This window comes from Lathamus discolor, chromosome 3 (genome assembly GCF_037157495.1).
Source record: "Lathamus discolor isolate bLatDis1 chromosome 3, bLatDis1.hap1, whole genome shotgun sequence".
NCBI classification, from domain to species: domain Eukaryota; kingdom Metazoa; phylum Chordata; class Aves; order Psittaciformes; family Psittacidae; genus Lathamus; species Lathamus discolor.
Genome location: NC_088886.1, coordinates 57138242 through 57165802, shown reverse-complemented (window position 1 = coordinate 57165802; position 27561 = coordinate 57138242). Strand labels below are relative to the sequence as shown.

The following is a 27561-nucleotide window of genomic DNA, read 5'->3' as shown; positions in this document are numbered from 1 at the left end:
TGGGCTGTTCTTATCTCAACCCATGGGAGTTGCATTCTTTTCGATTCTCCTCTCCGTCCCTCCGGGAGTAGAGGGAGGGCAAGAAGGGGGGGAGTGAGTGGACGAGCTCTATGGCTAGGTTAAAACCACGACACGGTCACATTAAAAAACTGTCAGCATGGGTCACGTTAAACAACAGGGAAAACACTTATGTGTTTCTGTACCACTGCAGTTATTCAAAGGAGCATGAAGTCTAGTTACATACAGTAAAACACTCATTTTAGGAAATGCTTACCTAAAACAGGCTTCAGTGATGGAAAAGTAAGATCTACCAGGATTACTAAGCCACTACGCCATTCCTGACCAGCTAGCTGCTTATCTTGTTCATGAAAGATCACTTGACACAGCTATATCTTCCCTTTTGAGTGTTATATCCTATCTCCTTCTTCCTACACACCTATCAGGACAAAAGGTTTAAGTTAGACAAAGCAAGTGGAAAAGCAGATCACAGCTTAATTCTTTCCCTTTGCAAGACTACAGTATGTACCTCTCACCTTAAGTGAAAGCAAGTCAAAAAAGTAAGTTGATCGTGAAACAAACATCAATTTACATAGTTAAGCCCAGAATAGTTTTTGACATCCTTGTTTTACCTTGCCCTTGTTGTTTCCACTCTTGCTTGTGATGGTGTATCTTGGTTATCCCATGTTTCTCTTGGGCTGAGAGAAGAGCAACCATCAGTGCTTTAGTGGTCAAACTTCAACCTGCCTCAAAAGCATGAACTCTCAAAGCACAACTCTGCACAAAACTAAAGCTTTGTTTAGACAAATCAGGCAAGAAAGGTGTTAAAAGCGGAAGTACAGCTGTATTCAGAGTAAGTGGGATAAACCAGGCACAGGACATGACACTGCCTGCGACACCTCTTGCATGTGAACACAAAGCAGCAATTCCAAAGAAGTGCTGAACAGAAACATCTGCAAAGCTGCAGGAGGAACTGAACTTCAACTCTGCATGCAGTGGTACGTTATTCAGCACTTCATCAAGGGAGACATGAGTTTCATTTTGGACAGTAGACTTTATTAGAAATTTTCTCCTCATTCATCAGTAAATTCACATTAAAATACGCTGGAGGCAGCTCAGTCTAAACGTTTGACATCCTGCCATAACAACAACTTCCAGTTTAAAAACTAGATAACTGATCAGGCAGATAACTTGAAACATGTAAGAAATGCAAATAGAAAGCAGCATCTTAAAAAAATGGGATGAGCCTGAAAAATTAATACATTTCAGGTGGAGTTCGGGAAGAAACCCAAAATCACCCCAAGATAGGAAACAGTTAAATGAGAACTCCACAGACTCTAAATAGATAAATAAACATTGTAACCACACATACATTAAAAAGAGAACCAAGTACTTATGAGTTCATACCACATAAAAATTATAAATTTGTTCAAATAAAAAAGTGACAAGCTTTCTAAAGTACGAATATCCTAAATTCCCAGGATAGTGAACACTTCCTTATAAATTGCAGAACTTTAGAGGGACTAGATTTGGTCTTGAACACAGTGGACTGCATCTTACTGTTACCACACCTGAAGATTTGACACATACCAGTTTTGCTCCCCTCATGTTTTTAAATCACATACTCTTCTTCTAACCAATAATCTGCTTTTTTAAACATCAGAACTTTTAGATACTATAGGCCTGATTACGTTGAGCACTGAACACTCGAAGGTCTCAACAACTCCGAATACTAAAGGCAATACACATAAAAGTCACTGTCAAGGTTTTGCCTTTGCTACTTTATGTTTTATCTGTTGGGGAGAGGTGTAGGAGAGAGAAAATTAAATAGATCACATTACTGAAGAATGCTCTGCCCTGCACGACAGTGGATTTTGCAGGTCATACTTTCTACTGACATTTACCAGAGGCAACAAAGATAAACCAACATATGAGAGATGAGAATAATGGCCTTTAGGACCGTAAACACAACAGGCAACAGGTAATACACAAATGTCAATCAAATCAATGTTTTCACATTCTTTAGTAGTCCCCCACAGTGATCTGCTTTCACTGGTTCAGAAAAAAATATATATTAAAAATTAAATAACACTTCAGTGTCCATCACCAAGATTTATATTTTGCTGTAAACAATTTTCTGCTATTTGCATTGATGTAGTCCAATGTGAGGCCAGAGGGTTCTAGACGTCTTATTGGTACTGTAAATAATTCTTCAGAGACAGAGGCAAAGGTAGAACTTCTATGTCATGCAGGCGGTCTCTGCCAAGAGCAAAACGAATTGATCTTCGGCACAAGTCCATTAAAGGCAAGGGTTCCGCTGGAAAAACAAGAAAGAAAAGAAAGAGTTAATTGTTCAGCCTCTCTATTTACAGGCAATGTTTTATTTATTAACATAGATTGTGGATTGTATTAAACAGCCATAAAGACAATAATGGTATTGTGAAAAACCCAACCATGAGACAATTAAGATAATCAATAGAAGCAAAGACAGAATTCGATGCACTTCACCCAGAACAACTGACTGTGAAGTTTCAGACTGAGCTTCCTTATCTGTAAGGCTTAAAATAATATTCTAAAACCACTCTTCAGGCTTACCAAGCTGCAGCATAAGAAGTTGCTACATTTCCAGATGTCTGGCAAGACAAAGAGCTTCTACTCTGTTTATAACACAACATTCATCTTGCGTAGCCTTAATGTGAACTACTCTGGCAACTTCTGACCTTGACATACCAGTTCCTTCTCAAATCTTAGGAACTGGAAATGGCACTTAAGGGTAACCAAACTTCACAGCAAACACTGCTCTTCCTGCCGCACACTCTGTTTTTCTTTCTAGGATGTTCCTTGGAAGCAAAAAACCTAAACAAAACACCCTCAAAAAATCTAGAGAAATTTTAACCTATTCCTCCATCTCCATGCACAAATTAGGGGAGAAGGATTCAGCTGACCCGAGGGTAGGGGGTGTGTTCTCATATGTGTACACACAACCAGCCCCAAAATATACAAACAACATCTGCAAACATCTGTTTAGTTTAATAGAAATAAGTACCTTTCGAAAACTCCTGGCAGATAGCACTTAATACTGGGGACCCAATCACAGTGATCTGCAGCATCTCAAACCATCTCACCACTATATCCCATCCTGGCCTGAAAAACTTGCACAGCATTGCAGGAACATCATAGAATTCCCATCTAATAGTAGCATGAACAACCCCTGCGACTGCAGAGCTTGCAACGGAAATCTTTGAAGCAGGAACTGGAATAAAGCTGTGAGGCCTTTAGCCAGTTACAACTATCTTGAAGAACAACTTTAACCAGACGTATTTGGTTGCACATGTTAGTTTAAAAGGGTGAGAGATTAAGAGACTACAGGAAACTCTTCCTCTTTACGTGATAAGACAGTAGTATCCTTTAAAACATTACTGATACTTTCAAATGGAGGGGAAAAATGTCAGTGATTATATTAGTGACAGTCTTTTATAAACTTGACAACTTACAAGGGCTCAACACTGTACAGCACTCGGTGTTATAGAGTTCTCTTACATGCCACATGTTGGTTGACACAAACTATGTTAATCCGCCCATCCTAAAGTCAGCTAAAATAAAGCTGACTTTATTTTAAAACCTACTTTAAAAAAAAATCACTATAAAGCACAAAATATCCAATTGAAGGATTTGCTTTATATTCCAGTATTGTCAGGTTGGTGAGACACCACTCACTTAATGGATTTCCTATGATTTATCCCAGCATCACATTTGATTTGTCTAATCCACAGCTCACTCTGGTGCTTCCCAGGAGTGTCTGGCAAAAGTGTTGAAAGCATTCTGTTGTATGCTGAAAGACTAAAAAGCTTATTTAACTTCATAACCACTTCAGTGACTTGCATATGGAGTCTGCTTCTCCATAAAAATCCACTTAATCTATAATTTTGGCTATTAAAAGATGAAAAAAGAAGAGCCTTCACATTCCAGTAATAAAGTAACATCTTCTATACACTGGTGATCTTAGTGGGGTTTTTTTACACCAGAATTATGAACATTAAATCTTACAGGATGAAGCTGTAAAATTCATTAACAGGGATTAAATAAGTAGGAGCAAAACCGGCTCATGAGTTCCAGGAGATGGAATACAACACATCGTACAAGATCTACACCATAAACAACCATTTTCTGATCTTCTTCTCAGAATCTCTGAGGTCCCAGTCAGAAGATATAAAATAAAGGCTAAGAGTGCTTAAAGCCAGTAAGCTGACCCTGTGGTCTCTTTTTCCCCCTAAAGGAGTATGTAAAATGCAGCCATCTGTGCAGCCAGTCACCGAGTTAATCCTAAACTTCAGAACACAATTTAAGGAAAGGTTAGAATATTTTTCAAGCTTCAAATGCTAAATGAATGTCTCTTGTCTCACTGCTACAGGGAGTTTTCAAATGCTACAGAAAATGCCCCCAAGTGTTGGCAACAGCTGTTAAACTACACACACTGAATGTGTTTCTGCAACTTGAAAACAGAACTATAGTTTATATTCTCCTTTCTATCCAACAGAAGTTCAAACCTACAACAAAATTAGAACAGGTTTGTCCTACAATAGTAAGTAAAAGCTGTTTTCTGGGGTAAGCCCTGTACAAACTTGAGGAAAAGTCGTAACAATAGCATTTTGCAACTGTGAATAGCCCTAAATGCTCAAAAAATAAATTCAGGAACAGAAATAATCTTAGTTTTCAAAATAGTTTCTGGGATAAATGTAAAACTGTTTAAAGGTGGGCAATTTTGGGGCAGCCTAACTCAATAATGCTTACAAGCATTATTAAAATTTGGCACGATTAACATTTGGCACGCACCTTATGCAAGTACTCTCCCACCCATCATCACATCTCCCAGTTTTACTACATACATTACAAAAGGCGGATCATTTGAAAGAGGTCCAGCTTTCCAGACGCTCAAGTTAGGGTCTGAAAACTGGAGAGTTCCAGGGGGAGGCATTTGTGTTAACATGGGGAAGTGGCAGAAGGAAGTTTGTATAAAGACTGTGTATACAGACCCTTGACAGCGGCTGGGAGTGCTCCTCAGCTCTGGCATTTGGGTGCGTCCCTCAGCAGCACCCTGCCCTGAAGCCCAGAAAGACAGACTCCACTGTGCACCCTTCTCCAGCCCATCAGGCCCTGGGCAAGATGAGTGCCACCAAGTGCTCCAACAGGTCCCCTGCCTTGGGAGCTGGCAGACCAAAGGCACGCCAGACTGCCAAGCATAAGCAAGTGGTGATTTCAGAGGCGCTTTAACATTCATCAGGTGCCAAGGTCTGGCACACAGCCTAGCTGCTAATACCTGGGTGCCAAGCCACTCTGCCATGCCCCCACTGCAGATGGTCCTCCACCAGTTGAGAGGCTTTTCCTGTGCTTGAACTCCTTGGGGAGAGGGAAGTGGGGCAATGTCAGCACAGCACAGCATGCCGGCAAGGAAATGAACCACTGCAAAGAGGTTGCTGCTCATCTGCTGTAGCGGCTGAACCGTCTCTTTCACACACATGCAAACACCAAAAATGCTTTTGGTTTCCTGGGAAATTCAATCAGGAACAGAAGTATCACTGTGACTTGGTCCATTCGGAGAGGAAAACTTCGACAACCCTGAGTATGCACTGCTACGCAGCCCACCTAAAACACACACACACACACACAGACTTGATGTATGCAAAACACTAAACAGTACATTCAAGCATTCAAACCACTATTTCCAAAATGCTCATTTCCTTTGAGATCATACAAATAATGCTGAGAAGAAAATGCTCTAACAATGCAAGAGATGGGAAGATGAATTTTGAAACCACATGGTAAGTCTGGCTACTGAAAAAGTCTCTCTTTTACGTTAAATATTTACATTTGAAAACGCCTGAAATTCAGGGACATTAACTGCTTCTCAGAAGATCTGGCTCCTCAGCATACCTAATATGCATGATGAGTATTGTGTTTTTAGAATAACCCACAACAGAATGGAACTGGAGCGTTCAAGCCCCCTCACTCAGAACATGAACTAGCCATTTAGCTGAAGTTACGTGAACTCCATTAATGTTCTTGCCATCAGAGAAAAGGAGGAATGAACTGCTGAGCTGGAATGCAAAACTGTAAAGAAAACATGATTCACAAGAATGGCTCTTTGTGTTAAATTCCCAACCAGGCTAAGAAACTCAAAGTGAGACGCGCCAGGGCACAGGAGCAAGCTTTGCACAGGAAACCCAGCGCTTCCTCTCAGGCTCCAGAAGAAAGAGCAGCTACAGCTTGTAGGGTAACACACACCCTGACCCTCTGCAATGTACTTTAAGGAATCATCTCCTCATATAAAGTTAACTATGAAAGCTCTTCACCCAAAGGTAGCTCCTCATAACTGCCATGTTACAGAACACTTTATAAAAACATACATAAAATATGTAAAACATATAAAGCATAAAAACAAACAGTATAAAAATAATACTGCTTAATTTATGTGTCAGAGCTTAATTCCCATGTCTCCCAATTTTGACCAGTACAATACAAGAAAACAAAACAAACAAAAACAAACCACAACAACAAAAAAGAACCAGCTAAGAAACAGACCTTTGCTTCCACTCCTCTGCAACATGCCTGCTGTAGGCTGCAGTACAGGGTCCTCCATCACAGACCTTCCCTTCCCTACACTGCAGTTACACACATACTGAGAACTGAAAGCCTGGGAGCAAGGGGTAAGGTACAACAGCCCCTCTTCTCATGCAGAGCTGCATTTCATCAAGTGGCATACAAAATAGCTTAAACAGCTATTTAACATAAGAGCTAACAGCTTAAAAATAGCTTAAATAGCTATTCAATAAATTATATTTATTTAATGAAATAACAAAAGCTATTTTGTAACTAACACAAAAGAGCTGCTTCTGTAGCTGGATATATGTGTTCTAATGGTATCACCCATGGTTTAAGGACAAAGGCAAAGAAATGTTTGTAACTAGAGACAACGATGTGCTTGTGAGTGTTTCCCCACTAAATATGCATCTGCGATGGCAATTTGCACATCATTACCAGCTGAAAAGTTCATTTAGTTTTGGCAACCTGCAGTTATTTAACAATCTGGCACCCCAACAAGACTGCCTCATCTCTGTAAACAGGCTTTTATAGTTGAGATACTGAAGTCATTTAGCATCCAATAACACTAAATGTTATTAACTGCAATGTTACATAAGGCTCATACAAAAGAGCAGCTTTTAGCACACAACAGTTATTTGCCAAATGACAATACACAGTTTTTAAAGGAATTTTTAAAGCTATGTTCATGGCTTTCCTTAATCTATGTAGAATGTATTTTGATCTCAGTTATAAAATCAGAGTTGTCTGGAGGGAGAAAAAAACCCAACACAATCAATACAAAATTAAAACCAACTGAAAAAAAAAAAGCAAGTTTTTGTGAGTCATGACCAAAAAATAACGATTTTTAGTTCTTTTATAAGTCTACCTATGATACCAAACTATATTACGCTTCGCTATTTGGGGGCCTCAAACTTATTAAAAAGCAGTTCTATTCAGTGATTTATGATACTGCTTCCAACTGCTGTAAGGCAGGTTTAAAGTCAGATACAGAAAAAAAGAAAAAAGAAAGAAAAGAAATAATCCCAGACTGGTTTGGGTGGGAAGGGACCTTAAAGCTCACCCAGTTCCAACCCCTGCCATGGGCAGGGACACCTTCCACTAGAGCAGGTTGCTCCAAGCCCCATCCAACCTGGCCTTGAACACTGCCAGGGATGGGGCAGCCACAGCTTCTATGGGCAACCTGTGACAGGGCCTCAGCACCCTCACAGGGAAGAGCTTCTTCCTTATATCCAGCCTGAACTTCCCCTGTTTCAGTTTGAACCCATTCCCCCTTTTTCTATCACTACAGTCCCTGATGAAGAGTCACTCTCCAGCATCCTTGTAGATCCTCTTCAGATACTGGAAGCTGTTCTGAGGTCTCTATGCAGCTTCTCTTCTCCACACTGAACAGCTCCAATTTCCTCAGCCTGGTGCACAGCAAGGAGTCTTCGAACCCACCATACTCCAGACAGCATTTTTGTTAATCCTTTTACTTGAGTTTCCCCCCTTCCTCCACATATTAAAGCACCTGCTAAACAGTAACGTGGCCTAAGTGTTTCCATGAGGGTGATTTAGGGTATGCAGAAATTTGTAACTCCCATTTAATTATCACATATAATAAACACACAACTATATGTAAGCCAGGAGTTTTCCTTCCAACCTTTCTGCAAAAGCTTAATTATTGTTTTAATTTTACACAGTACAGGCCAAATTCTTTCCCCCACATAATACGGTACATAAATACACCCCCTGTGACATATTTATGGCTTCCCTGATGCAACTGATGGAAAATGTGAGTTGTGTGCCTTAAACAGCACAATCTAGAGAAAGGAAATTGCGAATAATATATTAAAGAACACAGGCTATGACCAGTCATAAAAAGGCTAATAAATCTCATAACAGCAAAGAAAAATCAGGCAGAGGGTAAGAGGATAGAAGAAATCACTTATCTATTTTTCCCACAGATGTCTAAGCTCTGCAGCCTAACCCAGCAGACCACACAAATGAAGCACCTTAGAACATCACATCTTAGTTACAGCTCAGGTGATCCAAGGGAATCACCACTCAAGAATCCCACGGTTTTTCAACAGAGCACTGCCATTTGCCCTAACTCCCATGTTTTAGCACCCAAGAGCACTGGGCTCTGCTGCACTACCACCAAACTTGACAGAAGCCGTGCGCTACAAAGCTGCAAGAGCACCGCACACCCTCCTTCAGCCCCTAAGCATCACCCTCCCATCCATGCAGCTTGTTCATACCCAGCTGGAAGCTATTGCCCTCCCTTCCTCTAAAGAGCAATGAGTGACAGATGGCAAGATGGTTTTGTTATCAGTCAAGGCTGATAAACAGCCACTGTCTCCAGCAGTTCTCTGCTAGGACAAATAAAGCCTTATGCTGTACCAGAGAGGCACCTTGCTTTTATCAGACAGAGTGGGGAAGCAAAATCATAGCAATAAGACACCACCACCCCTCCACACCCCCACCCCGAATCTGAGCTAAGCCACATCCCACAAAAATTTGGTACTTGAAATAAATATGTTAAAAGGAGAAAGGAAGGCAAGAAAGTTTGAATACATGGAAAGACTCAGGGGTAAACCTCCCTCCTCCTTCTGTGTGTGTCTTGTGCTGGATGGGGGGGATTGTTTTACAGCTACCTCTGGTTTTTAAGTGTTAAAATGCAGTTACATACAGTTTAAAACTTCAATCGGGCATCATTTAGCAGAATTAAGCTGAAAAAGCAACACTGAGCAAGCAGATATTTTGCAGCATCATTTGTTTTCAGTTAATGCTCTCCAGCTGCGCTGTCTTGAGAGGGAAAGAGTTGAGCAGAACAGAAAGAAAACAAACCAAAGTCAATCCCAAAAGCCAGTGGCCTCTTGTTAGGGGGTCGATAAAGAATCTGTCATTTGAGCACAAGTACATATCTCCTTGCAATTTCTTTTTGCTTTTCAGTGCTTGTAATCTCCTATGAAGGAGACACATGACTTAGACCAACGAGTCATGATTCATGAGCACCAGAGCACATGCCTAAATCGAATTAATTCAATGCAGGCTTAAAATTTATTCTTAAAGATTTCTATTTAGTAGACTTAGGCATATTCCTAAACACTCTCTTTCAATCACTGGTTATAGAAGCATTCTTCCTAGAAAAGTAATTTGCCCCTGTGTATTTTTACAAGGCTGTATATACAGTCTTACATCTTGTATCTGTAGAAACCCTCTTCTGAGAGGCTCAGTGTGCCCTACAGTTCTTATGCTGTAGGCAGGCTCATGATGCACCTAAAAAGGTCTCCAGATCAAGCACATGCAGTATGTGCAACAGGAGCAATGCAAGGTTTGGCCAAGGCCAAATCTGCAAGCCAAGTTCACTGGGGAAATGTTACTGAAAACCTTCATTTCTGAATTACAACAGCTCATTTAAATGTACGTGTGTGTTACAGTAATTCTATTTCCAGTAGCAAGAAAAGCCCGATATCATGGCTATGATTCAAATGGGGAAACATTTTAGCATGTTATTTCTCCAATTTACAGATTAGTAAATTGTACTGTTCTGTATAATTCAAAAGCTGCAAACCAGACCTAGATAATAATGAATTTTACCAGCAAATGAATGGCTTTTTAAAAAAGGAAAAGAGTTACAGCTTGATAGACTTGCCTGCTGCCAGAGAGCGTGAGCAAGAGCAGTGGCCACTTCCCTTCTGAAAGAGGAAGCACACTTACGATGACCTTCCCTGTGTGCATCAGGAACATGCAAATAGAAAATAGGAGCTGGAAAGATTTGCTTTCTGTCCTTGATTTGTTTGTTCTTTTCCTCCCCTCAAATACCTCCACAGAACAACCCTTTATTTTGTTCTTGAACAGTACCAAGGTAAACCCAGACAAGTGACTTCAGTGATGACCTAAATGTTCAGTACTAGAAAAGACACTTAACATAAATACACTCTCTTTAAAACCAACCAACAAAAAGTGCTTGAGGTTAGAGATGAGCCTAAACTACAACCGTTGGCTCCTTAGCTCCTCCCAGCTCAGATTTCCCCAGGTTTAACATCCTGGCAATGAGGATTTGGTTTAGGTTAATCTCTAATGTACACTTTATACCTTTTACTCTCATGAACACATTTATCACCATTAAATTCAGCTTGTGTGCCAGGCTGTAAAGAAGGAAGTTAAAATATATTAAGGTGAGAGAAGATTAAAACTCAGATGAGAATTTCACTGAGCAGATGCATTTGAGTTCAAAGACAACATTGCTCAGGGGTTATGGACAGATTTATGGGCAAAGCAATAATGCAGAAAGTTGAAGTTCAGGTTTCAAGGCTGAAGTACTGCAGACAATTATTGCAACAAGAGTTCCCAAACTGCAAACAATATGCAACATGATAACTGAAACATACTTAAACAATTCCTTGTGGAGAAACATGCTTCATAAATAGGCATACAAAACACACATGCACAGGTACACACCTATGTGTGCAGCCTTCGTGGCTGAAAACAGGTCTTTATTGCTTGGGGGAGGGATCAGAAAGAGATTTCAGGTGAATTTTTTCCTATCCCTCAGTTCCCATCTGCTCTTCTCCCACTGGCCTATTTTACCAACCTGTTGCATTTTATATGTCATATTCATTGTGTGGGACAGTGAAGCGTGCTCTGTCATCTTTTCTTGCACTGTGCCCAGCACACTGGAGGTTCACAAGAATTCCTAAATCCTACCATACTAAAATAACACATGCTCATTCAAGATTTCCATTGCAAACAACTCATATATTCTCAGCTGGAACCTATCACAGCAGTTTTCTGTATGGACATTTAGGATTACACTAAATAATGAAGTTAGGATTACACTAAATAATGAAGTTATTTACTCTAGTTAGCAACTACATTGATTCAAAGCATCTGCAGCACATTGCAGCTTTCTTCAAAGTTTTACCATATTGTCAGGCTAACTGAACTGATAATTCTCCTCCTTAAATTAATAGAAATCATACTGTTTAAGACAATTAAGACTTGACTACATCCCCATTATCTTTGTAACACGGTATTTTCTCAGCTGTTTCAATCCAAATTACCCGGAGGCTCCAACACATGCAGATTTCCTCAAACCAAGTGCAGAAAGACAGCAGCATGTCATTTACATTTGAACGCAATTGTATACAAGTTGATGATCTCTAGGGGAGATCCGCAAACAACAGACCTGACTCATCACTTTGTTACTCTAGTTTTGATATTAATAGAATTACATTGAAATAAATCTGCAGTAACAAAATTGCAGTTAGGCTCAACATAATGAATTTGATCCCATTGGTTTAGTGCCGTTTATAGTTCTGATTTCTTGTTGGGTTTTTTTCTTAAGTATCATAATCTTTATCAGCAGAAAATGGGTGCTGGAGACAATCTGAACTATTTTAATACTGAATTTAGGATTTGTCATCACTCCTGGTAAGCAAACACAGCTGTTGCTCTCTGGAGACATTTCTAAAGCATTCATTTTGAACACAAATGCACTCTCACATCACAGGTAGAGCACACAGGGCTGCCTTTACTCAAGTCATTGTCGTATCTAAGTATGGGCTTGCATAAACTCACTTATTCTCAAAAAACCTTAACCTGCATAGTTACCACTGCCCAGATAAGAAAATGTATCCTCTGGTAACTTAAACGATACTGAAATTAGTTTATATTTTGTATGGAGAAATTACTTCTCTGCCCAAATTATAGAGTTCTAGTAATACTTTTTCTGTGCCATTAATCACAGCACTGTTCTTAATTTAAGTAGAACAGTATTAATTCTAGCTCATAGCTTAATCTCTTCTATTTCCTTTTGTTTAGGCCTATAATCATTGCTTAGCTCTTCCCATCACAAGCTCCTGTTACCATCTTCCTACCTTGGCAAAGTGCCATCTGAAATTCCACACTGCTGTGCCACTGCCTACAACCAGCCCTCCTGCCATGTTGTCTTACAAATGGTCTGGTCGTTTTGTGAGAAACAGTGTGGAAAGATGATTTCCATATTATGCACTCCTACAGCCACTGTATTTGATATGTTATCGTACCCCAAGCCTCCGAAGTACCTCTGAGCATAGAACCCACTGATGGGAAGGGAAAGCGGAGGGGTAGGTGGGCTAGGGAGGGTGGTTTGCTACTGATTTGATTCTATGATTCTGTGTTGGATCCCCTCCATGTGCCCAGGAGCAGGGAAAGCCACTTTAGTATTGCACTAAATCACAGAATCACAGAATCAACCAGGTTGGAAAAGACCCTTAAGATGATCAAGCCCAACTGCTACCCCAGGGCTGCCAAGGCCACCACTAACCCATGTCACTAAGGGCAAACTGATCTCCCCCCTTAAGATCTCCCCTCAACCCTCACAGCCCCCCCTGCTCTCCCCCCTCAGACCTCTTGGCCACCCCCTCCCGCCATGATGACGAACATTAAAACTCACACACACACCCCTGGAATTTCACACAAGATGACTAGACTCTTATAGCTAACTCCAGTTTTGCTTGCTACATCCATGTGCTTCTTCCTAGCGGACACACGAACAGCAGGAGTCCTCTCTGAGCTGTCTTCTGTGGACTGAATGGCTGAAAGGAGAGGTGGAACTGCTGCCATTATCCATCCATCCATCCTCTTACTCCTCACAACACTGCTCAGTTTGTTTGGAGAACTTGGCCTGCAGCAGCATTCCACTCACAGCTTCTTCCCTGTCCTCCTCCAACTCACCACATCCAGCTGACACATTTCCTTCGGACCCCTCAAACTACACACTTTCCCTCCTGCAGCATTCAATTCTTGTTCCAATGAATTCAGACACAAAAGGGAGGGCAGCAAGGGGTTTGCCTCAGCTCTCTCCTCCTCACACACCTCTCAATGTCACGCTTGGTCCTTCTGTCCTTGTGCTTCACGTTACCCACTTGTGGTTTTATAACCACCATCTGCACAGCATATCACTGATGTTAAACAAGATGAGGAAGAAACCAACTGCAGCTGAACCACCGAACAGTGTGACTGTGCTCTGGAAGGAATTGTGAAACCCCACAAAGGGCTTGGGATTATTGCTTCTTACTGATTCATTATCAAATACCCTTTGTCCATAAACAGCCTTTTGCAGCTCTCTCTGCCCCCAGCTGCCAGCTGGCTAATGCAGTTGCGCAGGTGTAAATGAAAGCATCATTTGGCCTGAGAAACAGCTATTATGAACTAAGATTTATCTCGATTTTCAGATCCCAAAGTCAATTTGTAAGGCTGGCAATTAAAAAATTGCATCTGGGAACAACAAAGCAAAGCTGAGCAATTCACTCATCTCTTTAATGTACTGCACGCCTTATTTCTGTAGGAAATGAAATCCCATCTACCCACTCGTACAGATGATTTCATATGGAAAAACAGAATGAAAGAGAGTCTATACTAAAACCCTTGTAACAATGTTCATGTTTTCAGATTCCTGAAGATATTCAGGCAGTAGCTAGAGGCAGCCGGCTCACTACTATATATATGTGAGTGTATACATGTATGTGTGTTTATACATATATGTAAAACATACATAAACACATGCACAACACTAAAAGTATGAATGAAAAAAACATCTGAACCATCCTTTCCTTCTTCCTACACACATACTTCACATATTTTAGTGGCAATACCAGACCATGGAGTTTAGTGACACAAATAGCTATTAATATTTGATTTTAGGCCTAAACAAAGAGAAATAAGAAGAGATTAAGCTATGAGCTAGAATTAATATTGTTCTACTTATAGTAAGAACAATGCTGTGATTAACAGCACAGAAAAAATACTGCTGCAATTGTTCAATTTGGGGAGAGGTACAATAATTAATTTGTATAAAATATAACCTAATTTAACATTGTTTAAGCCACCAGAGAATGCATTTTCTTATCTGGGCACTGGCAAATATGCAGGTTAAGCTTTTCAAGAACAAGTGAGTTTATGCAAGCTCATACTTAGATACCACAATAAATAACATGATTCATTACAGTATTAAGCAAGGCAGCAGAGCTTGGTGAATGCCATTTCTAGCCCCCAAAAAGGGTTATTTTGTCATCTTTTTCTTTGATATTTTATTTACACTTTGGGATATGACAATTTCAAAATTACATATTACCTTCTTTAATGAGAAGAATTGTGGGATTCAGGTTTTTTTGGGTTTTGCTTTAGTAAATTAGTGGAATATCAGTTTGATGCTACATTCCCATTATGTTTTAATGGTTCCAGACATTTACTATCAGCCTCATCTTTTGAACACTGATTTTTATGTTTTTCTTAATGTGATTACAATAAAGAAAAAAGGGAAGTATCTATTCCATTTCATGCTTGTGTGGCATGTACAAAAATACTATTTTTATTTTTATATGTGTATAAAAAATTCCACTATGACTCTTCTCAACCATATCTTCTGACCTATTAAATCATTTAAGTATGCCTTATTTTCTCCTCTTATCAGCAGTCTCCTTCCCTTTCTTCCATGCTCCTACTCCCAAGGCAGTGGCACTCAGTGAACTGAGGTTTAAAAACAAAGAGCCTTTTCACCTGTGGATCTGTAAATATCAGACATTGCTTTTTGAAATCCATAATCTAGGTGACATTGGTGCAACAAATGAAACGCTGTTGTCAAAACAAATTCTTTAACTCAGTACTTAATCCAAAGTACAAACTCCCAAAATACTAAAAGCATATTCAGAATTACACACAGCACAAAAGAATGTTTCCCACTGAATTCCCTGTTGACTCAGCTTTTTTCACTCCACCAGCATTGTCAGCCAAGCCAAAGGGAATTTTGACAGAGTAAATACTGCTAAATGGGGTCCCCCATCCATACAGATTTTGCTTTTTCCCTATTGCCAAGTCATTTCAATGTCATTCTGCCTGAAAAAATGAATTGGATTATTTTTTGTCCAAGTGCTCATAGTTTTGAGATAAACACAGATCCCTTGGGCATAAGACAATGCCCATGCCATTTTATGTCTTGGATATTTCTTAACCAATTAAGTTAATCATGTCAAAAATGACCAAGTAAAAAGCTACACAAAACTTTCAAAAATCATCCTTTTTAGGGGAGGGAATAACCACCCAGACCAGACTTCCTGAGGAGCGTTCAATTTAACCCATCCTCATCATTAGTTAGGTGTTCACTTTGGTTATGCTTTTACACTCCTGTCCAGGAGAAGAAATCAAGGCCTTGTGCTTGTCTTAAATCATACTCAATCATACATACAATCAATACCACAACCCCAAAGAAGCCTGTAGTCTAGCATTAGGGACAAGAAGACTTAATAGTTCAAGGTAACCTGAGCCACTCATGCATCCCATTTCCCAAAGTGCTCATACTTGTTTTTCATCTCCTCGTTCAAGTATCTCCCAGCTCAAGAGACATGAGGAGAGAGAGACAGTGTCCATCCAGGGTACTTCCCCGGGAACGTGGAAGGGCAGTGCTTGTGTGTGCTGCTCATTCAGTACAACCATGCTGCCAGCAATCGAGTGGAGACCTGGAGCTCTCCATCACCTGCACCTCCTGTTTTCCTTTGGAGACATTCCCAGGACTGCAGGCAGGGAGGGAGGCAGGACATGCTCCCCACTCTGGGACTGCCCACCTGGGAAAGACCGGGAGATCAGAAGACTAAGGAAAGCATTACTAATCACCAAAGATAAATTAACTTGGGAGGGGTAAGCACTAAACAAGGATCAGTGGGAAAATGTCAATGAACAAAGGAAAAACAAAAAGAAAGTCTTTTTCCCTTTTTCTGTGTTACTGTTTAGGGTATTGTTTTCAAAACCTTATACGTTACATTGTCTCTGCTATTAATGACATATTTGTATGTTGATGTCATGCATTTCACATCTGGAATGAAATCTTTTCATAATAAATAATTTTATTTACTGACACAAAATCAGAATTCTGAGGTTTGTACATTAGGGAACTAGTACCAGTTGAAACATGCACTTCACTGTCTCTAAGGTAACTTTCCAGCTTAGTAAAAAAGAGCAAAATTTTGATATTATTTGCTTTATCAATATGTCTTCCAAAGGCAAAAGCAGGACCATCATTTCCTTTCCCTTGTTTAGATAACATCAATTAAAACTGCTATTCCAGGACACTTCCCTCTAAAACACCAAAGCCAGATGACAATTGTTCAAAACTTCTGGACCTCTCTCCAATGTCACTTTCAACACAAACTCCTGTGCTGGAGCAAAAGGAAACTTCATAGAGAGCAATCTGTACCATGGCTTGAAGATCTCTCAGACGAGCAGAAGTCACCCTGCAGCAAAAGCAGACAGCAACCCTTGTGCTGAGATTTCAAGTGTGACCTAGGACTCAGTACCCTTCATTTGTAACCTTATAGCACAGCATGAAGACATTCCCAATAAAGACATTTCCTCTACTCATTTCTTAGATGCATCACATTTTTTAGAAGCCAGTTGTGCATAATACTTCTCACTTCAACAGATTCATGCTTGGGATGCTCCATATGGATTTAGCAACTACCAGTGACAGAAAAGGTCACAAAATATTGCCTCTTCCAAAACCGTCTGTTCCTCTTTCATGCTCAGTAGTCACAGCAGGACTGAATCCTTGCTTTCAAATATGTAAAGCTCAATTGATTTCATGTGCATTTTTCCGTATCAGTTTTGGCCAATTCTGACAGAAGATTCATCTTAGTCCACTCAAACACTGTTGTCTCACAAAAAACAATTTCCTTTGAGGCTATTTAGGTGTTTGAACAAAATCTGTCTTACTTTATGGAGACATCCTGGTTACAGAATTTTCCTAACGGAAAACAATTTTCAAGGAGTCCTGAAATGAGAACATGCTCCCAAATATCACCGTGTGGACTAAAAAGCCCCCCCCCCAAATCTAGAAAGATCACAAGGTTGAGTTGTTGATCATGAGAACACAGAACAGAGCAAAGTAACCTTCACATACAACTGCCACCCTCTGGCCACTTAACATAGCTTTTGCTCTTTTAATCATCCTTTTAATGCCTCACTGAAGCTCCTACCACAGCACTAAACCAGGTCTTTGGGAAGCTCTGCTCAGAAGAAGGTAAAAGCAAGAGCTGTATCAGAAATTCAAATAATAATGATTCCCCCAAGTGCCATTAACAATTCGTGATGCTGGATATTCAGTGTTTTCTGAAAGCACAGCAACAACGATGCCCCTCTGCATTGTCCATTTGCAAGAACTTAAAATATCGCTTTGAAAGCCTGCAGTTCAAATGGTAAGAGCAGAACAGCACCGTTCACACAATGCCAGAATACTCTACATCTTCTGCCAGTCTTTCACCTTCGCTTTCAGACACAAGAAGACAAGTTTCTAGTTGCACATACGCGTCCTTCCAACAGACAAGGGCTATTTATCACTGCTCAACCAGGCACTCTCAGCAGTGCCAGGAGCCCTGGCTGTGCAGTGGTGCCAGCCCCTTTGGCAGGCAGCTGTGGCTCTGTTCCCAAAAGCACTCGCCAGCCTCTGCAGGTTAAAAGCACAGGCTCCATTTTCACAGGGATGTGGTCTGCAATGTAAATGAGGTTCCTCTCTCAGCCTGCCTTCAGACAGCACTTTCACGAACCCACATTAGCCATTTCCTCCTTGAAATCTCACATTCCCAGAAGGAAAGAGGAAAAAAAAATAAGCTTCCCTAGTAGTAAGCATCTGCCAAGAAATTTAAAGTGTTCCCATCCAAACCCTCCTCCATTTTCTTAAGCTGTTGTATTATAGATCGCTCTGGGGAAATACCATGCACTCTGAATGTTTAAGTTATGTTCCTAAGTGGTAAACCATCAACTTTTACTAGACTCTTTACAACAAAATAGTGTGGTCTATCTACAGAAGCAAATTACATCTTGCTATTTCTATATTAATTATATGTTACACAGATTAACAGCCATAGTAACAGGAAGTTAAACTAGCCCTTATGGAAAACTGCTATACCTGAAACAAAACAAATACAGAACCATGGAATGGTTTGGATTGGAAAGGATCTTAACACAAGGTTGCTCCAAGCCCTGTCCAACCTGGCCTTGAATACTGCCAGGGATGGGGCAGCCACAACTTCCTTGGGCAAATATCACAAGGGTTGAAGAAAGTTTTGGGGAATGCATCAAAACACTATGCAGAGTTTACTTGGCTTCAAAAGGGCTGTCAGACAAGAGCAAATTAGTTTTTCAAATCCTAAGGCAAGAGCATCTGTGGTCAGACAACAGGCAGCACCTTTCAGAGCTCTGGTACAAGAGCTCCAAAGTGTACAAAGCAGGTACACTCTTTCCCCAGAAGATGATTTCCCCCTATACATATCCTCCAATTTTGGCCTGTGAGTATTCATTCCTCTACTAACAATCTCCTAATCAGATTGTCCCAGGAAGGTCACTGTAGGTTAAGAATAATGCATTTAAATGATTTCCAAGTATTTATAGAAAGATGTTGAGAAAGGAAGGAATAGCTTAAGCACAACTGAGACCATGCATGACTAATGAAGTCTCCTCAGAAGCTGAGCATCCTGAAAGGATGTCAGCCTGGAAGCAGAGCTCCTAAACCAGCAGAGGTGCAGAGGTACCAGCCAGCAGTAGACATTTTCACCTGGCAAAAACTGACGGACTGGTTTTCCTTACCACTGAAGGATGATTTACACATCTTGGGGGCATTTTAGTCTTCTGTTAGTTGCACTTCAGCAAATTTTTAGATATTTCACTTTGGATAGCAAATAGCACTGAAGTGTTTTTGCTGCATAGACTTTTTGCCCAACACACACACCACAGAAGCCATTCCAGTCCAACAGGAAATGGGCATTTGCCTTTAGCATCAGCAACCTGTTTGGTCCAGGCAAGCCAAGAGCCACGTGCCAAGAAGGCAAAGCTAGCTTTGCCTTGCAGGAGTTCTGTGCAGCTCCTTGTGCTGGTAAGCTATAGTGGTGACAAGATGGTCAGGAGACAAGCACAGCTTGGACTGGACCTCTGTCCTGTTGGCAACATTTGACACTGCATCGCCATATCTGCCTTACTCACTGGAGAAGAAATACACTTCCTTTCCAAAGCACATATATTAAAGACCAAATGAAAAGTCTTTCACGTTCTCCTATTGCAAGAAAGGAAAGTAAAAAGCAAGTCATTAAGAGAAGATGACTACAAACCACAACTTAACTCACTGCAAGTTCCTTATTCTAAAATAAAGCTTCATCTTCACTTACACTCAGTCACTGCTCATAAAAGGTGGAGTACAAAGACAGCATTCAACAAGCCAGTGGCAACCATGATGTGAATTATTTACAGTGTTCCATTGCTCTGTCAGCATCCCTGCCTTTGAAGCACAACCACCAAATTTAAAACCAAACAAAGACTGCCTTTGGAGGTTCTTCTGAAGCAGATTAAAAGAAAAGGGCTCACCTAAGTGCCAGCAGTTCCTGCAAATAACCCCACAAAGGTTACCCACTTGCCATCACCAGGACTGCCTGAGTACTGCTGGCAAAACTCTTTCGTGCTACCTCAGTTGCAAAACTGCCTGTCAAATTAATTCTTCATACGGTGAATACTGTTGTCTGTCTTTGGTTTATCACGACAAGCTGGGAAGAATCACTGTGGCTGCTCATGCAGGCAGGAATGACATTGGAGTGCTGCAATTTCCTTGCAATAATTCAACATCTAAGCCTGATATAAGACTGACTAAATTTAGCTTGGAAGGAGAGATTAAAATAACTCACACCACAGAACTTGTTAAAACGAATGCAGTAATGAGGAGATGATGGGGCAGACAAAAATCAAGTATCACAGCTCTCAGTGGGAAAAGCAATTGCTTCGGAAATCATACAGCTTTGGAAACAAAAATGGTCAAGATGAGTATCAGAAATAAGCTGTGGAATAACCTCCTGAGGCAGAGTATGGGAATTTCATCATCTGATACTTGCAGAACAGGAAGGGGGTGCAGGGGCAAGATGCTAAAACCATTGAGCCCAGAACAACTAAGTCTTCTGGGAGATGAACAGAAGCTTTTTGAAGAACCACAAACCACCCTAGCTCGGTAAGTTTACAATCTTGCCACAGTTAAGTAATGCAATAGAGACTATTTCACTAACTGATTGAGCCTTATCTTAGAGCAGCCCTTTCTTTCCCTTCTAACAAGTCTTTAGAAAGAGTAGCAGAGGGTCAGGTCTGACACCTATCATCAGACTGGGTAAACTGGAAAAGGGATAAGCAAAACCTTTTATTTTCTAACCCCTTCTATTACTCAAACAGGCACTGGAAAATGAAACACTACATATACAGCTATAATCTAAAGAGAAATATTGACTGACCTACAGAAAAGTTCTGCATTTCTGCAGTAAACTTCTGGTTGACTTCTGTTCAAAGTGTGTTTAAACTGAAGCATTTCTAAGAAAACCCTCCTTTTTAATTTGTTGTTTTATTTTACATTTACTCCTGCTGTAAAATGTACTTCCCATCTCCATGGATCAACATGAAACATGCCTTTCTAAGGGGTTCATGTTGAGTTTGTGTTGGTTTGCAGCACACTCCGAGCAGGTAGGAGCATTAGGGCAGCGCAGCGCAGGGTGGGCCAATGGGGGCTGCCCACAGAGGCACTGCTCTTCCCAGACAGATCCTGGGAGTTAGCTCCATGCCCCCTTTCTTCTAGTTCTCAGGCTCACAGATGAGTCACTACATCCCAGATTAAAGCTTGCCACTACCCTGATAAAAGCTCATTCAAAAGCAGCAGGTCTCAAGGTATAAACTGTTTTTCTTCCTAATATCCAATCTAAATCTCCCCTGTTTCAGTTTGAACCCATTACCCTTTGTCCTATCATTGCAGTCCCTGATAAAGAGTCCCTCTCCAGCATCCTTGAAGACCCCCTTCAGATACTGGAAGGCTGCTATGAGGTCCCCACGCAGCCTTCTCTTCTCCAGGCTGAACAGCCCCAACTTCCTCAGCCTGTCTTCATACAGGAGGTGCTCCAGTCCCCTGATCATCCTCGTGGCCCTCCTCTGGCCTTGTTCCAGCAGTTCCATGTCCTTTTTATGTTGAGGACACCAGAACTGCACACAATACTCCAGGTGAGGTCTCACAAGAGCAGAGTAGAGGGGCAGGATCACCTCCTTCGACCTGCTGGTCATGCTTCAGCTTCAGATCAGTTCTCAAACTACCACTTCCTTCCCTCTGAAATCCAAGGCTGGGTGCTGCCGCATCCCGGAGCTCAGGAGTGAGCCCGGCCATGGCGTCTGCTTGCTCTCATTACCAGTTGGGCTATATAATGTGAAAAATAAAGTAACAAAACACCTCCCAGGGTTGCTTAAATGGCTGATTCGTAGCTGCAGGCATCCAGCAAGTTGTGAATGATTACTGATGTAAAAGAGCAACTCTGCTGGGGATGGCAGTAATTAGTCTTTACAAAATGCAGTGGAACATCATCAGGGAGAACAAGAAGAAACTTAAGTAATTTATATACCACAATTAAACCACCAGTAGAACTTGAAAACCTGAAGTCAGACAAATACAGCATATAACATGTGGATTTATAATCTTATCTAACAATACCACTTTTCTCTATTAACAAATAAAGTTAAGCATAGCGAGCAAGACACAGATTTGTCAACCTGAATTACCACTTCTACCAGCATCAAATTACTTTCTCCAAAGTTTCTCCTGTGCTATGAAATAGCACAATCTCATTTTATCTATGAAATAGCCCTCATTTTATCTATGGCAATGCTTAATAAAGTGAGCCAGCTATCCAAGGAATAAACCAGCTAGGAACTATTAACTTAGCTGGTGCAATAATTTCTTGCCATTTATATACCTTTAGCATGATAGTGATACTGAATATTACAAAGTGACTGAATTACATACGCCACATTTATAATCTTATTCTGATAACTACAATTTAAATATATATATATATATATACACACACATGTATGAATATGTATATATAGAAAAACATACAAATGCCTGGATAATTCTCAGCATCCAAGAGAGAGCCAGATAACAATTATTATTCAAGCTCAACATGAAATGAGTCTGGAAGAAGCGTAACTGTTTCCACCCAAAAAGCAATGAAGGGATCCCACAAAGGAGACCCATTTCAGCTGGTTATTGCATCACCTTTCTGTGGAGCTTTCTGCCTGCACAGACCTCTGGCACCACACAGGTAAAGGCAATTTAGGCAGCACAGCACCCTCTGTGCCAATTCATCCCATCCAGTGCTCTTAATAAAAACCTGCATGCTCTCCTGATGCTACATGATCATACTCTATGGGGCAATGTCTACAAATACTTGTCAACTTCAGAGCAAACAGTGGAAATAAGCAATTTGATCTTGGAAACACAGCAGTGGAAGGGAAGGCAGCAGCAGTGCAGGTAGAACAATTTCTTAGCAAGAGAACTATTCAGACTGATTGGATGCCCACAGAGAGTGTCTGACTACATGGCACAGACTCCTTAGTTTTACTGCCTAAGCTTTTGTTGTAACCATGTGATCACGCCAAAGCTGGGCTGATGCACACCAGCAGAGAATCCAGCCCTTCACTGACAGCCTGCCAATACCAGTAGTAACAGCAAACTAATGCAATATAGCATATAAAGACTAAATCCTGAAATCCAGCATTCAGCTGTTAGCATGTTAGACCCATAAATCTCACCTATTCTCAACTATTTAAGGACTGTAAATGTCACTAGATACTACCCAAGAATTTTAATGTTCCCAATTCTCCAGGCCAGCCACAGCTTGTCATGAATCAAAAATAATTTGGTTAGGGTTCAGTTGCTCTTTATGGGGGTCAGCAAATCAAGTTAACTAGCTGAAAAATAGTTGAACATAGTGCCTCAAGTGAAAGCACAGCGTGTCACGACCTGGTTCTACCTCCTGCTATCCAGATAGGCTTTGGCTTCCTCAGCTATCATCACACACTTCATAGGCTGCCAACCACAGTGTTTCCTTTTAAAACAAACATTTGAATTACAGATTATAAGAAGCAGTCTGTTTTAGCAGGTGAACTGTCAATCCCTCCCATTCTCTCAAGTTTTGCCTTAGCTACCCGATGTCAGGAGGATATGTGGCTATAACTAAACACAGCACACCAAAAATCTCTCTGCAGCTGTATCCGGTAAAGTAGAGAACAACACATTTAAGCTTTAATTAAGAGAAGTGCAATGGAGCTGTTGATGGATCTGGGGCACAACTGTGATAAGGAACGGCTTAGGGACCTGGGGGGGTTTAGTTTGGAGAAGAGAAGGCTCAGGGGGTACTTTATTGCTCTCTACAGCTGCCTGATATGAGGCTGGAGCCAGGAGGTGGCTGGGCTCTGCTCCCAAGGAACAAGGGATAGGACAAGAGGAAATGGTCTCAAGCTGTGCTGGGGAGATTTAGACTGGATATTAGGAACAATTCCTTCCCCAGAGGGTGCTCAGGCATTGGAACAGGCTGCCCAGGGCAGTGCTGGAGTCACCGTCCCTGGAAGTGTTCACACACTGTGTAGACCAGACCCTCAGTGACGTGGCTTAGCAGTGGCCTTGGCAAAGCTGGGGCACAGACTGATAATCTTGAGGGTCTTTTCCAACCTAGCTGATTCTGTGATTCTGTGTCTGCTGAAGAATTTGAACACTGGAGCTGCTTTATCCATATAATTTAACTGTCTCCTAAATTCACCAGCAATTTTAGACTTGTGGTTAATTCATTCCCTTCAAACAGGATGGCAGCTAAGTAGTAACGGGTAGAAAAAACTCTTAAAGGCCAAGAGAATTAACTGTATCTTACTAAAGCTAGCAAGGCCATGCATTATTCATGTATGGAGGCCAGGAGCACACTCATCAGCTTTGAGGACTATGGGGAACTCTGAATCTGAAGCTCTCATAATTTGTAGCCATTAAGAAGGCTAGCTGCATTATTTTATCTGAAAACAAATGACAGTTAACTGCTGTACTTCTTACAGAGCCACATGCAGGCAGAGGGATTGCTCCCAGTTCTCACAGCCTGCTGGTGCAGAGTTAACATGAGAGGTTGACTGTTCCCCCCTGGATGCAAGCAAGGGAACACTGGGGAATATTTAAACCAATTGATAATCCTAAACACAAGGAAGAACTTTTGTATTACTAGAAAATGTCAGAGCATATGGCTGTTATACATCATGTTTGCATGGGCCCTAATGAGACCATAAGCATTTAAATCCAGCCAATACACAATCTTTTAAATTAATAAAACCACAGAAAATAGCTACTTTGTGCTACAAGTAGCCTTTTCCAACTATTTACATCCACTACAAAGTGCCAGTCCAAACTAATACTAGATGTTTGCAACCTTCTTTCTAAAAATACACCTTTAGAGTACAGTAGCTATTATTGCTCAACAGTATAATCATGGAAACTGTATGACTGCATGTCTTCTAGCCCATGTGTTAAATAAGTGAGCTCATTTTGTAGCAAATTTCACACCCGTGTCTGAAATCTGTTACAAAACCGTATTTACTTTTCACTCTTGCTGTAAACTATTAAAACCACAACGCCAAATCTTGCAGACAGAACTCACATTTACTGAAATCCTCACTGAAAACTGCAGAATTGTGAGCAATGCTCAATGGCAAAGACAGTGCTGGTGAAGGAAGGATGAAGAACCTCAGAGAACGATGTCATATTTGTCAACAAGCTTTCTTTAGGGGGATGCCTTCCCTTAAAGTAGGCTTTGCAAGCTGAATATACTTCATTTCTACTTCTTCCTTATTCTTTTACATGCACTGATATAAGCTGTTACAGATGTGCATTAATTAAAACATGGAACATGAACAATGACTCCACTAAAATATTCTTCTGTTAACCAACCGTATCTCACAAGCCGAGTCTTCACATCTGATGAACTATCGATCCTTTTTCTCCTTCTTCTACTCTACAAATCTAATGAACTATTGATTCTTTCCCCCTTCCCCCATTTTCTGCTTTGTGTGCTCATCCTCCACCATCTAAACCTCCTTTCCTGTACAGCTCATCCATCTCTATTTCAGCCATGCCTTTCTATACCCGAATAGCTGCTGGTCTGTCCCGCGGTGGGTATCTGACAGCAAAACACTCCAAACAGAAGCAGAGGACTGCATGTTGAGCTGTGCTCAGCAATGGAAGAGCACTGCAAGTGAGCTGGCACTCTGCCCTGCTGCAGTACATAGCTGTCACCTCCTGCCCTCCACAAGGCCTGATCCCACAGCCCTGAAACCCCCCATACTGCCAGCAAAGTGAGGTGGGAGAGCTACTGCTGCTCACTCCATCCTCCTCACCCCTTCTCCACACTCCGACACAGGTGGACCCTCTCTGCTTTCAGAGGGGGTTCACACAACCCAGGTGCCTCACAGAAAGCCCTGCTGCTGTAGAAAATTTCACCCCAGCTCTGGCTTGGTTTGTAAGTCAATGGTAGCATTTACTGTGCCCTGCAAATAAACTCCAAGTGATTTCTCCCATGCCTAAACCTACAAGCCCAATCCCCTCCCAGGAGGAAAATACTTAATGCTGAGACTGTCCAAACCTCTTTGCTTCATCATCTTTCTACCTGTAACAGCTCCCTTCTCCTTCCGCTACCAGGGATGCCAGTGTGCTATGAGTTCCCCACGGTTCCAGCTTGCTGCTGCTTCCCAGACTGGGGTCTGACTTGAACCTTCAGAACTTCATGACAAAGACTGAGGTATTTGTAGTTTCACGGTTTACAGATTTAGCTGTACTTTCCCCCACTGAATCCTGTCCTTTCCTGGTGACAGTTTCTTTGTGGGCAGGTCAGGTGGGGAGAAAGTCCACCCCTAGCCTCATACAATGCAGGGATGAGGACAGAGAAGAGCAACTTACTTGGCTGCCCCACACACATCTGCCATAATGAAGGCTTAACTAAGAATATAAATATAAAGAGTTTTCAAGTAGATTTCTTCTATTATTCTCTAAATGTATGGAAAAGCTGCACTTATCCATCAAACATCATTTCAGCCATGAGTTTCCCCACACCCCTCCTCTCTTTGCTGGCCACCTGGCCGATGAATTACTACTTCTTTACAGCAGCACCACAGACCTCTTCAGTGCTCTATGCAGCTACTTTCCTTTCACAAGTCCCTGCCCTCCCCTCTGGAGGACATAGACATTAAATCCCATGACAAAACTCTGCTTTGAACTCATCAGCGAGCGTGACCTCAGTCAAATACCTTATTTGCAGTAACTTCTGTGACAGTCCCTCATAGGCCAACTGCTTCATAACGTATACATGCTGCTTCTGCAGCTCTCAAGTGTTTCAAGTAAATCCTTTATCTTTGGCTTGCTATTCTATTTATGGAAGTAACAGAGTTTAAATATGAAACAAGAAGTCGCTTCGGTTGGTAACACAGAAGCATTATTTTTCCAATTGCATTCTAGTTTTAAAAAATTACTCATTCCTTAATACTTGGGTCTTACGATCATTAAGGAAAAATATGTTCAATATAGACCAAATAATACGTAATGCCCAAACATTGGCAGTCAAGCTTGAAAAAACCCTCTATTGTTGGCAGAATGAAACTAGTAACCGATTTGTCACTAGAAGCTTTTCTCTCAGAAGTAATTACTTTCAGAACAGAGGTATAAACACCAGTCATTCCTAAATTTTGTTTCTTACTTACTGTGATGCATTCTTAAAGCCTTTTCTCTTTTATTTTTAAAGCTCTGCTTTTATCACGATATACTACGTGCTAGTACAGTCCCACAGAAGTGGTAATGGAGCTAAATTGTAAAATAGGGTAAAATTAACTATGAGTACACTGCTGTCATCTTTACCTCTGGATAAAACTTAATGGCACATATTGTACAATTTAGCAGCCAGTATATCCTCATCCCTTCTGTAAGAACTACAGAGATACAACCAGCCTTTCATTTCTTCCTGCTTATATCACAAGTTTCTCTCTTGGATGCCTGTTCTAGTCTCAACTGAGGCAGTGTTAAAATGGTAATTTCCACAATTTGATCACATGGAGAGTTTAATCTTCTATTTAACTAGCATT

At 41.0% G+C, this 27561-nt stretch overlaps 1 protein-coding gene across 1 annotated transcript in view; it reads right to left on the bottom strand.

Moving 5' to 3' along the window:
- Positions 1-1031: 1031 nt before the first annotated feature.
- Positions 1032-27561, bottom strand: part of SPSB4 (splA/ryanodine receptor domain and SOCS box containing 4) — an 84526-nt gene continuing 57996 nt past the window's right edge. The window contains exon 3 of the mRNA XM_065672696.1: positions 1032-2314. Within this exon, the coding sequence (XP_065528768.1) occupies positions 2187-2314 (128 nt within the window). The 3' untranslated portion in view covers positions 1032-2186. The remainder of the gene's footprint in view (positions 2315-27561) is intronic.